Raw genomic sequence first — 13,883 nt, forward strand, 5'->3', positions numbered from 1 at the left:
GAGGCCGTATTTCACCTTGTTAGTTTTGGCCCATTATTTAATCTACTCTGTAGGGTCCAGCCCTGCAGGGTCCCGTGGAGTCCTTCTCTGCAGGTGTGGAAATGAGAAACTGTGGAAATAAAAGACACAAAACACAGAGATAGAGAAAAGAGAGTTTGGGCCCAGGGGTCCACTGCTACCAAATCACAGAGACCAGCAGCGGCCCCGAGTGCCTGGACGCTCTGACTTTTATTGAGTTCAAAGCAGGGGGCATGGTAGGTAGGATGAGGTAATGGTGGCCAGTGATAGGGTCAAGTAAATTACATGTCTTGGAGTAATTTTGAGTTTGAAGAGTTTGAAGAAGCCAAGGCAAGGAGAAAACCTAAGGCGTCAGCACTTTTCACATACTTGTCAAGAAAGAACAAGGTCACTAAGATTTGTGTTACTATTACTAATTCTTATCTTCTGAGAAAAAGGGGAACCAGGTGCAGAAGCAGAACTTGAAAGTAGACATGGAACGTGACCGCTGAAGCACAGCATCGCATAGAGACAATTAAGTCCCCGGATGTCTGTGGGTCTCCCTGACAGCCGTCAGGCTTACCACAAGAGCCATCAGGCTTGCTCCACTTGGGAGAGTGAAGTTTTCTCCTCACTCCCCTGAGGAAGGAGACGTCTCAGCCATCTTGGACATTTCCTTCCCTAGCTGGCTAAACAGCAGGCGCTTTCAGAGCGCTGACACTGTCACAAAGCCAAGGTGTCCTCCAGCAGCCCTTATGTGGGTGAGACAGACATCTTAGAGCATCTTGCCTTAGGGTCACCTCTTTTCCAATGCCACTTCAGTCCCATACTTCTTAACCTGAGACTTATTAGTAAGATTAAAGATCATATAATTATATAGATGTATATATTTATGATTACATATGAATAGCTATGTGATTATGATTTTCTATATATAGGAATAACTATGTAACTATATCTCTAATGCTGAGGCTTCAGACCCTTGCCCCGGCTCTTGTGGTAAACACCTCCTAGTCAACATATTCTCAACAAGCAGGTTGCCAAAATATTCTGTAACATAAGATGAACGTGACTTCTGTCATATCCATTCTGAGTCCCAAGGACCCTCAGAATCCTAAGACATATTTCTCTCTTGCCCCAAACATCTGAAGGTTGCACTTTCCCCGTCCACCACCACTAAACCACCGATGTCAAATAGGTGCTCCTTCTTCCTGGCCCTAGGGAAGCTATCCAAAATTTTCAACAGGTGTACAAGGGACGAGTGTCCACATGGCTGTCATATTTCATGCCATCTTCTCACATACTCCAGCACACCTCAGCTACCTCTGTTCCTGGCTACACTATGGAGGCCCACCTGCTCCATCTTACCCTATAAAACTCACTCTCCAGCAGAGTTTGCTTTTTATTGGCCAATGAGCAGCTGGAAGAGCCGAGATCAACTTTGTGCTTGAAGAAATCCCGTATCTACCCAACAGAATTCAGGATACTTAGTACATAAATTCCAGTTCCCATTAGTGAATCTCCAAACAACGTCTACACTGCCCTTGGCATTTCTTTGATTACCCCATACAATTTCTGTGACCTTTTGGCATTCACCTTTCGCCTATCAACATTCGCTCCTTTAGTTTGGTTCGATTTTTGTTTTTCTTGCCTTTCTGTTTGACCCTGCGGCTTCTCAGTTTGGACACGGAGTCTCTAACTTCATGTTTTTCAAGGACTAGTTGGGGCATATCCTTTGATTGCAGTTTCTGTGTTTCTTCCCCACTTCTGTGGCTTGTGGTTTCTCAGTAACAAAAGGGACCCTCCACCGAGGGTAGAGGATCCAAATTCTTGTTGGCTGCAGAATGACAGCCTCTGGCTTGTGATCCCCCTAAATGGTCGTGTGATGAGTCAGTGTTTCTATTATTCTCCCAAAGATCCCTTCCTACAGAGACCTGGAGTGATGCTAGCTCATCAGCACCTACAAGCTGTTCCAGTTGGCTAAAGCCACGCTCCAAAGACAAGCTTTCACCCCCAGAGAGGTGATTAATGGTTTTTAAGAGGGGATGTGGGAATATGGCAACAGAATATCAGTTTCCAAAGTTGGAATTCAACCCCAAGTGAATATATGCAAGAGTGTGCAAAACAAAAAACAGCGAAAGATAGCAAGGACTCCACAAGCTTCCAAATTCAACACTGAGGTCACTGATAACCTTCGTCTCAACAGCGGTCTCAGCCGCTACAGACCACTGAAGGGCACCAGAATGAGAATTCCAACATATTCTGTCTTTCTAATCATGACATCTTATAGCTGGTGCTCCCATCTAGGATTAAATTTCTTAAATAATCACAATCTGGAGACTGTTGCTTGTCTGACTCATTAAAGCTGGCCTCTGGCAGGGGGGCAGGTCTTTTCAAATTTAAACCATGACTTTTAGAATTCAAATCAGTTTTGGGTTTCCAGTTCAAACTGTGGTTTTTGAGATACTAATTTTTTTTTTTTGCATTTTTTAAATTGCATTTTAGGTTTTGGGTGAAGAACATGCAAGATAGTTGCATAGGTACACACTTGGCAGTGTGATTCGCCGCCCTCCTCCCCCTCACCTACACCTGGCATCTCTCCCCATGCCATCCCTCCCCAACTCCCCACCCCCCGCTGTCCCTCCCCTATTCCCAACAGACCCCAGTGTGTAGTAGTGCTCCCCTCCCTGTGTCCATGTGTTCCCACTGTTCAACACGCGCCTATGAGAACATGCTATACTTCATTTTCTGTTCTTGTGTCAGTTTGTTGAGAATGATGGTCTCCAGGTTCATCCATGTCCCCATAAAGGACACGAACTCACCATTTTTGATGGCTGCATAATATCCCATGGTGTGTATGTGCCACACTTTCCCTGTCCAGTCTATTATCGATGGGCCTCTGGGTTGGTTCCAGGTCTTTGCTATCATAAACAGTGCTGCAATGAACATTCGCGTGCATGTGTCCTTATAGTAGAACGATTTATAGTCCTTTGGATATATACCCAGTAATGGGACTGCTGGGTCAAATGGAATTTCTATCTCTAGGTCCTTGAGGAATCGCCACACTGTCTGCCACAACGGTTGAACTAGTTAACACTCCCACCAACAGTGTAAGTGTTCCTATTTCTCCACATCCTCTCCAGCATCTGATGTCTCCGGATTTTTTAATGATCGCCATTCTAACTGGCGTGAGATGGTATCTCAATGTAGTTTTGATTTGCATTTCTCCAATGACCAGCAATGATGAGCATTTTTTCATGTTTCTTGGCTTCATGTATGTCTTCCTTTGTAAAGTGCCTGTTCATATCCCTTGCCCACCCTTGAATGGGCTTTTTTCTTGCAAATCTGCTTTAGTTCTTTGTAAATTCTGGACATCAGCCCTTTGTCAGATGGGTATATTGCAAACATCCCTTCCCACTCTGTTGGTTGCGGACTCACTCCAATGACTGCCTCCTCTGCCGTGCACAAGCTGTGGAGCTTGACCAGGTCCCATCCGTCCACTCCGGCCCCTGCCGCGAATGCCCTTGGAGCCCCAGTCGATGCTGATTATTTTTTAAGACTCATCCTCCACCCCCAGACCTCTCAGAAGAGTAAAGTGGGAAAAAAGGGTAATAAAACATTCTTCAGGGAAGGAAACCTCCTCCAGAAGGCCCTCAAACCAGGGATGCTTCTTTGCTCTTTTTAAGCTAGAATCTCTCAAAACCACAATTTGAACTTATAACCACAATTTTCCTGACACTCTATCAAAGGCTGGTCTTAAAGGAGCCACCAATATGCCTAGGATCAACTCTACTCCACCCTGGGGACAGAGCAGCCTTTCTTCCCACTGGATCACTAGGAGAAATGTGAGCCCAGACACTGGCCCACCAAGCTGAAAGACAGGCTTTGCTTGCCAGACAGAAGAGTGAACTCTGTGTGTGCCCTACTCCTGCTGTATTCTCAAACCAAAACCATCAGTCACTTGATTAGATCAGAGGAAATGAGGGCATGTGGCAACAAGCAGCTGGGAGATGCACTAGGTGGCCTGGGGGCTAGGTGACTGGATACTGCACACAGAGCTGGCTATAAAACCAGGAAAGGCAGCCCAGGCAACCCCCAGGCCCAGCAGGTTACTGGCAGAAGCAACTAAGAATTAAATGGCGTCAAGGGCAACCAAAAAGACCAGTGGATTTCTAAATTCTGCCAATCATCCTTGGGATCCCATCAAAAACAATCACATGATCAAGAAGAGGTATAGGTATCTTCACTTTCACTACTTGAGTTGTTTTAACAGAAAGGGCAAGTGAATGCAACACCTACTATAAAGGGAAGGATACTGCCTAAGTTCACAGTAAATTAGGAATAGTATACCTGGAGTGCTGGATAGCTGGGCAGGGGAAATTAAAAACAAAATCAAACATACTTTTCTTCTTAGATTCTACTTTATTTGGTAAAACTCAGAAACTAACAATTCACATCCTCCCACCTCCTTCTTTCCGAAGAAGGCAGTCTGCAGAGACAAAAGGGCTGTGGCATGGGGATCATCCACCATCTCCAGGTTTTATACACCTGGCAGCCAGGCCTCTAGGGCTGATGCTCTCAGAGGAAACAGAAGAAAAGTAAAAGGAAGGTCTCACACTTCATAAACAATGAAACCCTCCCAATCCTCTTCCCCACTACCCACAACTCCCTACAACGCCAATCTAAATAAAAGACAGAGGACAATGCGTGTGAGATACACACACACATGCGCACACGCGCGCGCACACACACACATACACACACACACGCACACACACACACACACACACACACACAGCTTCCTTTCAGCCAAAGAACTTCAAAATCCCTCCCTGGAAGGAGGACAACTGTCAACACCAATGAAGGCTTGGTGGTCCAAGGTGATGGCTGGAATTATGTGAGACTGGTAAAAATCCAGGGAGAAAATGTTTCACCTTCAGCTCATTCCAGGTCTCTATGAAGTCTGCCCCACTTCCACGTAGGGGAACTGTGGCTTTGGGGGCAGCTGACTTAGGGAAAGGCCTCCCATGGCCGAGAAGATGATGGTGGAGAAGAGGGGGAGGGCAGCAGGGTGAAGCCTTTGGGGAGGGTCAGAAAAGGGGCCCCCTGCCCTTGGCTAATGGATCCGAGTTAGCTCCTCCACAACCTTGATGAGGTCGTCCGCAGTGGCCTCTCGCTTCATACCGCTGCCATCATCATACTGCAATGAGAAGATGTGCGTGGCTGTGAAGACCAAGAGGGTGCTCTCCAGAAGCTGGAGAGGGGGATGCCCCCAGTGAAGGAGGCACAAGGCTCCACCACTGTCACAGGAAAGGAAGGACTCACCAGAAACCCACACCTCCCCCTGGATGGCACAGGTCGGCAAGGACATCACCTGGTCTATTTTTCCCTCTTTAAGGATGCTCCCCAGAGACACCATTTCCAGTGAGCAATATCCCTAACTCCAGAATCGTGGCCATTTCTCCTCCCTGTGGGATATCCTGACCCTGCCTCCCACCTTTGGGTCTCGTCAGAGATCCCAAAAGTGTATTCATTGCTCAAGGACAGGATTAACATGGGTAGATTCCCTAGCACAGAGACTGGTACCTAGTGGGTACCCACAAGCCACAACCACAAACATCTCCTTCCCCTCAGACTCCACCTTCCATCTGGTAAGGATTACAGAGGACCCCTGGCATCTTGGAACTGAGAAAGAAGGGTACCCAGGGACAGTCTCCTGGCACACCCCAACCTGCAAGAGACTTGACTGGCCCCACCTGTAGGTTTGCCACCACTTCCTGCATCTTGGGGCGGCTGATATCCAGGAAACTCTCAATCAAGTCACCATCGATGAAGCCTGTGGCTGGTTCTGTCTTCCGCTCGGTGTGAAAGGATCTCCAGGTGGACGTATGAGTTAAGGAATAATTGGGGTGATCTTCAAAATAGTTTTTGAAAGTACAGATCAGATTCTATGAATGTGAAGCCTGTATGTGTATGGAAGTTCTTTTAAAGCACTCTAGGCGAAGCTGATGCACAAGAACCACTCATCTAAGTCTTGCCCCAAAGCTCCACAGAGGGGCCAGTGTGGTGGTGGCTCACATCTGTGATCCCAGCACTTTGGGAGGTTGAGGCAAGAGGATCGTTTGAGTCCTTAAGTTCAAAACCAAACCTAGGCAACATAGTGAAATCCTGTTTCTAAGAAACAAAAAAAAAATTTAATTAGCCAGGTGAGGTGGCATGTGCCTAAGTCCCAGCTACTCAGGAGGCTAAGGTGGGAGAATCACTTGAGTCCAGAATGTCAAGGTTGCAGTGAGCCATGATCCTATTACTGCATTTTAGTCTGGGCAACAGAGCAAGACCCTATCTCAAAAAAAAAAAAAAAAAAGAAAGAAAGAAAAGCAGCAGCTCTGTAAATAAATAAACGGAGACTCAGTGAGACAGGGCTGTCAAGTCTTGCTAGTTAGCCAAAAAATAGCAGTCAGCCCATCAGCCCTCCTTGACTACCACAGTCACAGGCAGGAGCTCCTCCCACCTCCAGCAGGGGCGGGGACGGCCCTTTGTATTTCCTGTACTAACCATATTTCCAATAGCACTTGGATTCTGAAGGTCCCAGGGTGGCTGATTCTTGAGCTTTGGCATTTTCCGCTTCTTCACCTTTTACCTTCTTCTGGTAGTCTCTCTAGTCTCAGACACTGCTGCCCTCAACAAGATCCCTGAAAGGATGTGCGCCTGTTTTGTAATCTAAACTTATATTTGGCGTTCCACAGTGAGAAGGCCAGAGGTGGACACATTTCAGGAGTACAAATGTACATTTCCAAGACGGACCAGCAAAAGGTGGGTGATAAGTACTTGCTTTGGGAGTCGTCATACTGTTCTCACTATTGTGTATGTTTGAAATTTTCCACATGAAAAAGTCAAAAACAAAACAAAGCAAAAAACCTATTCTGTATAGGAACCTAACCAAGACATGTAACAGCTTCCGGGTAATGTGACTGCATGTGCCACATATGCCAGGATGTGCTTTCCAGTAAGCAGATGGCTCTGAAAAGGATATAAGGAGTGCTCAATCTTGCCCACACTTTTGATGACTTTATTGAGTCGATTCTGCATGTCCAACAGGAGGTTGTACCAGCTCTCTGACAGTGAGGTCACCAGCCCTGAAGAAGTGAAGGAGGCAGTGAGCTGCAGAGAGCTCAACCCCATAGCAGGCATCCTCTACATAAAGAGCAGCCCAGGTGAGCAGCACAGGGAGGGCTAATGTGCTGCAGCCTCCTCTACTGAATGCCTAGGTCTTGTCCAGTTGCTTTACCCAGTCCCTCAGAATGGTGGTTTGAGGAAGGAGGCCTGTGTGGGGGTGTGCCCTGCAGGGGTTGACCTTACCTATCATGCCGTTGACCGTGCCGAAGAGCACCGAGCCTTGTGTGGGGGTGGAAGTCTCACCCAGATTCTGCATTACCAGAGAGCCATGGCAAAAGACATTGACAAACTCGCCCAGGTGGAAAAGACCAACCTCCTGGAGGTGCTGCCGCTCCTCGTCAGTGGTGGCAGCGCTGAAAAGCGGTGAGAAAGTCACTTCCTAAACCTCCTGTTTCCACCACAGGCCCTGAGACAGGACCACGTGCAGTGGACACAGCACTGAACTTCCCTGGGGAGCTGACATACTCCACAGTAGGGGAGCCAGCCTAAAGAGGTGGATTTCTGTGACCTTTTATTCTCTCATGGGCAAAGTTCTGTCTCTGTAAAGAGGACCACCTGAATCTGACATAGAACCCAATGCTTGCATCCACCAGAGACCCAGGAGCTCCCATCTCTCCCTACCACTCCCAGAGCTGGTCACTACTCACCTGTCCTTTTGACACACAAACAAGTTAAAAGCATTTTCAGCCCCCAGAAAATTGTCATCATCCAAAATTTCCACAGCACTCATCCAGTTGGGATTAAAGTCTCGAGCAATCTTAAAACAGACAAGGTGAAACAAGAAAACACAATCAGCAGTTTGTGTGTGGAATTCAGTTCTGGGACTTGCGTTTCCTTTATTCAGGAGCAAGGCCCCACCCTGCAGAAGATGTAGCCCCATGTTTAACAAGTGTCACCCCAGAGGGATTCTCCCTTGACCTCTCTGCCAAGGCAGCCCTTTTGATTGCCAATTGCCCCAGAGACGGAGCCTACTCAGAGTTCAAATTGGGAGTCTCTAAAAATACTTCATCAATGTAGAATGTCTGTTCCAGGGAAAACATTTCTGCCCCTAATACTGGGCTGGATTATCTTTCCCCACCAGAGACACTTGCAGGAGCTGTGGCTCAAGCACGAAGTCTGCTAGCATTCCCCCACCACCATCACCTCTTCAAAGTTTCCTTCCATGGGCTTATAGGCGAGCAGCAGCACTGAGCGCATGAGGTCGCCCACCAGGATGAAGTCGCCCTTGGTCTTCAGGTAGAGCGCCATGATGTTGTTGTAGTGGTTGCACTCAGTGCGCAGCTCCTTCTCTGTTGTCCACTCATAGAGCCGCACCTGGGAAAGGCATATTGTCTCTCTCAGCCAAAGGGACCAGAGCTCTCAGAATGACTGCCCCCCAACTCCTTGATCCTCCATCTGCAGCACCACTTCTCAAAGTGCAATGCGGGAAGAGAAACGGTTTTGTGAGGTACTGGGGTGAACATTTATTATTTTGCTATTATTTATGAAATATGAAAACACAATGAACACACCAAACTAGGAATACAAAACTTCCCAAGTTTTCCTTTACATAAAAAAATAGTCCACGTAAAGGAAGCAGGAATGTGGGTATAATACTATAGATCTTCTTGTGACTTCTGCAGTTTGGTAACTGACCTGAGGAAATATCTGTGGAAAGAGATCAGTCTCCAATTTCCTGATCAAAAAGAAGTAACATCACCTCCCAACAAACCACCTTTTCTGAACCCTTCTCAAAACTCATACCGGGCCAGACGTGGTGGCTCACACCTGTAATCCCAGCATTTTGGGATGCTGAGGGGGGTGGATCATTGAGATCAGGAGTTCAAGATCAGCCTGGCCAATGAGGTGAAACCTTGTCTCCACTAAAAATACAAAAATTAGCCAGGCAGTGATGGCGTGCACCTATAATCCCAGCTACTTGGGAGGCTAAGGTTGCAGTAAGCTGAGATCACATGACTGCATTCCAGCCTAGGCAACAGAGTGAGACCCTGTCTCCAAAAAACAAAAACAAAACAAAACAAAAAAAACCTGATACCTTTCTCTGATGTGAACCCAATGAGTAGAGAAAACGAACATAAGTCCAACAGAGACTGGGTGTGGTAGCTCACGCCTGTTATCCCAACACTTTGGTTGATCAAGGCAGGTGGATAACTGGAGGCCAGGAGTTCCAGACCATCCTGACCAACATGGCAAAACCCCATCTCTACTAAAAATACAAAAATTAGCCAGGCTTAGTGGCCCGCACTTGTAATCCCAGCTACTCAGGAGGCTGAGGCACAAGAATTTCAAGAACCCAGGAGGCAAAAGTTACAGTGAGTCAAGATCATGCCACTGCCTCCCAGCCTGGGTGACACAGTGAGGCTCTGTCTCAAAAAAAGAAAAGAAGAGAAAAGCCCAACAGAAACATTGTCAAATAACTAAAGGAACCTGAAGTGCCTGATTCTGTGGTCATACTCTAACAACTCCCAAGAGGAAAAAAGAAACTCTGCTTTCTTGTGTCTCCATCATAGTGTTTGCAATTACAACCACATCTCCAAAAGAATGTAGATGCTTTTAGGCGAGGTGGCGTGAGACTCACGCCTGTAATCCCAACACTTTGGGAGGCCAAGGCGGTGGATCACCTGAGGTCAGGAGTTCGAAACCAGCCTTGATCAACATGGCGAAACCCTGTCTCTATAAAAAACACAAAAATTAGCTGGGCATCATGGCATCCTCCTGTAATCCCAGCTACTAGAAAGACTGAGGCAGGAGAATCGCTTGAACCCGGGAGGTAGAGGTTGAAGTTAGCTGAGATCACATCACCGCATTCCAGCCTGGGCAACAAGAGCAAAACTCCAACTCAAAAAAAAAAGGTAGAATGAATATGCTTTATTATCAGTAGACAAATGGAGAGATACTTGGCACGGCCCAGAGCTAAAGAAGACAAACTCAACCTGTCTGAGCTGACAAGACTTCCCTGGCAGATACTTCAGGATCCAGATAATCCCCATGGCCTCTGCATATCTAGAAACTCCCGGGCAGAACATATTAATTAAGCCACAATTTCTCAAAATGTGTCCAAAGAACCGTAGCTACACAGGAATATATTCCAAAAGCCATTTATAGTCATTACAATGGTTAGCCGGGTGCAGTGACTCACGCCTGTAATCCCAGTACTTTGGGAGGCCAAGGAGGGTGGATCATCTGAGGTCAGGAGTTCGAGACTAGCCTGACCAACATAGTGAAACCCCATCTCTACTAAAAATACAAAGATTAGCTGGGCATATGGCGCATGCCTGTAATCCCAGCTACTCAGAAGGCTGAGGCAGGAGAATCGCTTGAACCAGGGAGTCAGAGGTTGCAATGAGCCGAGATTGCGCCACTGCACTCCAGCCTGGCCACAGAGCAAGACTCTGCCTCAAAAAGAAAAAAAAACAGGCCAGGCACGGTGGCTCTCGCCTGTAATCCCAGTACTTTGGGAGGCGGAGGTGAGCGAATCATGAGGTCAGGAGCTTGAGACCAGCCTGGTCAACATGGTGAAACCCCATGTCTACTAAAAAAAACAAAAAATTAGCTGGGCATGATGGCGGACACCTGTAATCTCAGCTACTCAGGAGGCTAAAGCAGGAAAATCACTTGAACCCGGAAGGCGGAGGATGCAGTGCACTGAGATCGCACTACTGCACTCCAACCCAAAAAGAAAAGAAAAAAAAATAATTACGAATGGTTACCACACCTCTATCACAGGGTAAAAAGTACCTCCAGAGTGCCCGATCTTCAGGTAAGCCCACCTTGCTGGGCCTCCACACCAGACGGAGTGAAGAAAGGGCCTCAGAGCTCCACCTGTTCCACTCTCTCTCCATGCTCTCAACCTTCCCGTCACCTTGGAGGGAGTCAAGACCAAGGCCAGACACCACTATAAGCTCAAGACTCCAATTCTCTTCCCAAAAGCTTATAGACTTCCACTGTCCAATACAGTAGTCACTAGCCACACCCGGCTGTGAAACACTTGAAATGTGCCTAGTCAAAGTTGAGATGTGTTCTGAGTGTAAAACACACGCCAGATTTTGAATTATCAGTATGAAAAAATGTAAAACATCTTAATAATGGTTTTTATACTGATTACATGTGGAAATGCTAATATTTTAGATATTGGGTTAAATAAAATATCTTATTCATCTCACCTGCTCCTTTTTGCATGTGTGGCTACTAGAAATTTAGAATGACATACATCACTCTTATTTCTATTGGCCAGCAACAGAATAGATATGTCCTTACCTCACCTCAGATGCCACCCTCCACCCTCCTGATCCCTTGCCTACTCACTGCACCCTCTCGAACACAGTCATTAATCATGGGCAGCCTCTTCTCTGGGCAAACCCTTCACCTTCTCATTCTAACTGATATCCGTGGCTCTTTCATAAGGGCCCTGTGGCCCTCTTGTCTGTTCTCTCTTCCACTGTCTCTCCTAGCACTGGAACAGGAGATAGCAGTCTCCCACACTCCTCCTCTGCTCTTTCAGACTTGTCACTCCTTCCCCAAAAACACCACAGTTTTGAAGCTCACACCACCAGGCCACACAACCACCATCATCCATTAAAGCAGTCACCTGAATTCCCATCCCACCCATCACTCTCTCCCACATAACCTCTTATAAGTCTTGGTGACTATAATACTCACAGAGAAGGTCCTTCTAGTACCCTCACCTCTTAGCTTTTCTAAACCCTTATTTCTCACTTACTTTGTCCATTCTTATGACCACCTGTTAAAGGCTGGCATTACAAGTAACTGCACTCTTCCTGAATCTCATGTCCTCTGCTCTGCCTCTTCTCAGACGCCCAGAGTCCACCACCACAATCACATTATCACTGCCTTGCAGATTCTCAATGCCCTGACCCTTCTCCCCTTTCTCATGCTCCCCCAACAAAACTTGACTTGGATTAAATTTTCATCTTCCATTACCGGTAAGGAAAACCAACCAACAGGATGACTGTTCTTTTAAATTCAAGACTACTAACTGAAAGGGGGATTCTTAAATCACTCAGGAATCGTGGGTTTTCCTATTTCACTCACTTTTCTGGTCCTAAAACAATGAACTCATCCTTTTTACATTCTACTCAAATTGCCAATATCTCCTCCCCATCTTCTCTCTCAGAAATTTCACAGAAAACAGGGAAACAGCCAAAATGGCATTTCCATAAACTTCCACGTCTGTTCCCTTCTCTGCCACTGGGAGATCCCACCTCCTTTCTACCTGGCCAAGAATAACAGCTCTCCAAACAATTCTCTTTCTAACAACAGTCCCATGAGCATAGAAAACATGCAGCAGTATTTCCCAGCTTGAAAAATTAAAAAGAGAAAATTCTTATCCTGAAATTTCACTGTCCCCATCATTCTCTCCTTTACTACAAACTCCCTGAGGGGTTTTCTGTACCAGCTTCCTTTCCTCCTAGTCTCAGGTCAGCCAACTGCAATCAGGTTTCTAGCCCCATCACTCAACCAAGAGCTCTGATCAAGTTTACCACCGACTTCCATGTTACTGAAACCAATGACCAAGTGTTTAGCCTTATGTTACCTGACCTACTGGCAACACTTACAGTTTACCAATTCCCTCCTGCTTCAAATACTTTTTCTCCATGAATTCCAAAACACTATTCTCTCAGTTCTCCTCCTACTTCACAAGTCTCCCTTTTTGTTTGGCTGGATCTTCACCCTATCTTTCAAATGCTGGACAGCTCCAGGGCTGTCTTCAAATCCATTCGCTATGGGCTCTCAGCAGATGGGCGGTCCTAGGTGAGGTCACCCAGATTTTTAGCTTTAACTGCCATGCTAGTATCTCCAGCCAATCTCTTCCCTGGATTCCGTAACTCTCTCATTGTTACCTAGTGAACATCTCCACTTAGATAACCAATGAAACTGAGTATATCCACTCCAAACCTGCTGCGCCCATTATCTTTCCCATCAGTAAATGGCAAAGCCAAAACCCCTGACCTTTTATTCCTCTGTCTCTCACATCTCATCTTCAATCTATCACCAAAGTCCTTCAATCCTACCCTCATAATGTAAGCAAAATACGACTACTCTTCATCCTCTCCTCTATCATTGCCTGGTCCCAGCAACCTGGATTACTAAGAGCCTCCCCTAACTGACTCAAATGCTTGCTCAAACCTTCCAGAGGTTTTCATCACACTCTACATAAAATCCTGACATGGCCTACCAGGTTCTGAACGTTCTGGTCCCTGGCTGCCCATTGGACTCGACTCCCACCAGACCATCAGCTCAGTCCCCGCAGACATCAGGCCGGCCCACTCTCACCTCTGACCTCTCACCCACTGCACTTGTCTTCCGCAAGCACAGGTAGGGTTCTACCTCCCTTCATTTTGGAATCTGCCCAAATGCCACTGTGTATCCACAAGACCCTCCTGACCATGTGATAGGAAATAGCAAACACTACTGCCATGTTCTTCCTGGCATTCCTCCAGCCCTTGCACCTTTAATTTCTCACCACTTCACATACTATGTACTTTATTTGCTCATAAACTCCAAAAGGGCAGCTTAATGTCCATTTTGTTTACTGCTATCTCCCAACTACCCCCAAAAAATCAAGTTGTACATTTTCGATATATAAAATTTTTGTCAATTTTACCTCAATAAAGATGGAAAAAAGAACTTTTTAGCAAGGGAGGAGGTAGGGTCATGGCAGAAGCAGTGGAATATTTCAAAGGACTATC

General features: G+C 46.5%; 1 protein-coding gene across 2 annotated transcripts in view; it reads right to left on the reverse strand.

The window, feature by feature from the left end:
* Positions 1-4,399: 4,399 nt before the first annotated feature.
* The window catches only part of DDB1 (damage specific DNA binding protein 1), a 34,828-nt gene continuing 25,344 nt past the window's right edge, over positions 4,400-13,883 (reverse strand). Inside the window, exons 22-27 of one of the 2 annotated variants that reach the window (XM_078341150.1) lie at positions 8,317-8,487; positions 7,821-7,930; positions 7,357-7,526; positions 7,037-7,133; positions 5,754-5,883; positions 4,400-5,197 (exon numbers count right to left, since the gene is read on the reverse strand). In XM_078341150.1, coding sequence (XP_078197276.1) covers positions 5,114-5,197; positions 5,754-5,883; positions 7,037-7,133; positions 7,357-7,526; positions 7,821-7,930; positions 8,317-8,487 — 762 coding nt within the window. In that variant the 3' untranslated portion in view covers positions 4,400-5,113. Of the gene's footprint in view, positions 5,198-5,753; positions 5,884-7,031; positions 7,134-7,356; positions 7,527-7,820; positions 7,931-8,316; positions 8,488-13,883 lie in introns of those variants that run through there. The other variant, XM_054240960.2, reaches the window with a different exon arrangement.

Source organism: Callithrix jacchus, chromosome 10 (assembly GCF_049354715.1).
Source record: "Callithrix jacchus isolate 240 chromosome 10, calJac240_pri, whole genome shotgun sequence".
Classification (NCBI taxonomy): Eukaryota; Metazoa; Chordata; class Mammalia; order Primates; family Cebidae; genus Callithrix; species Callithrix jacchus.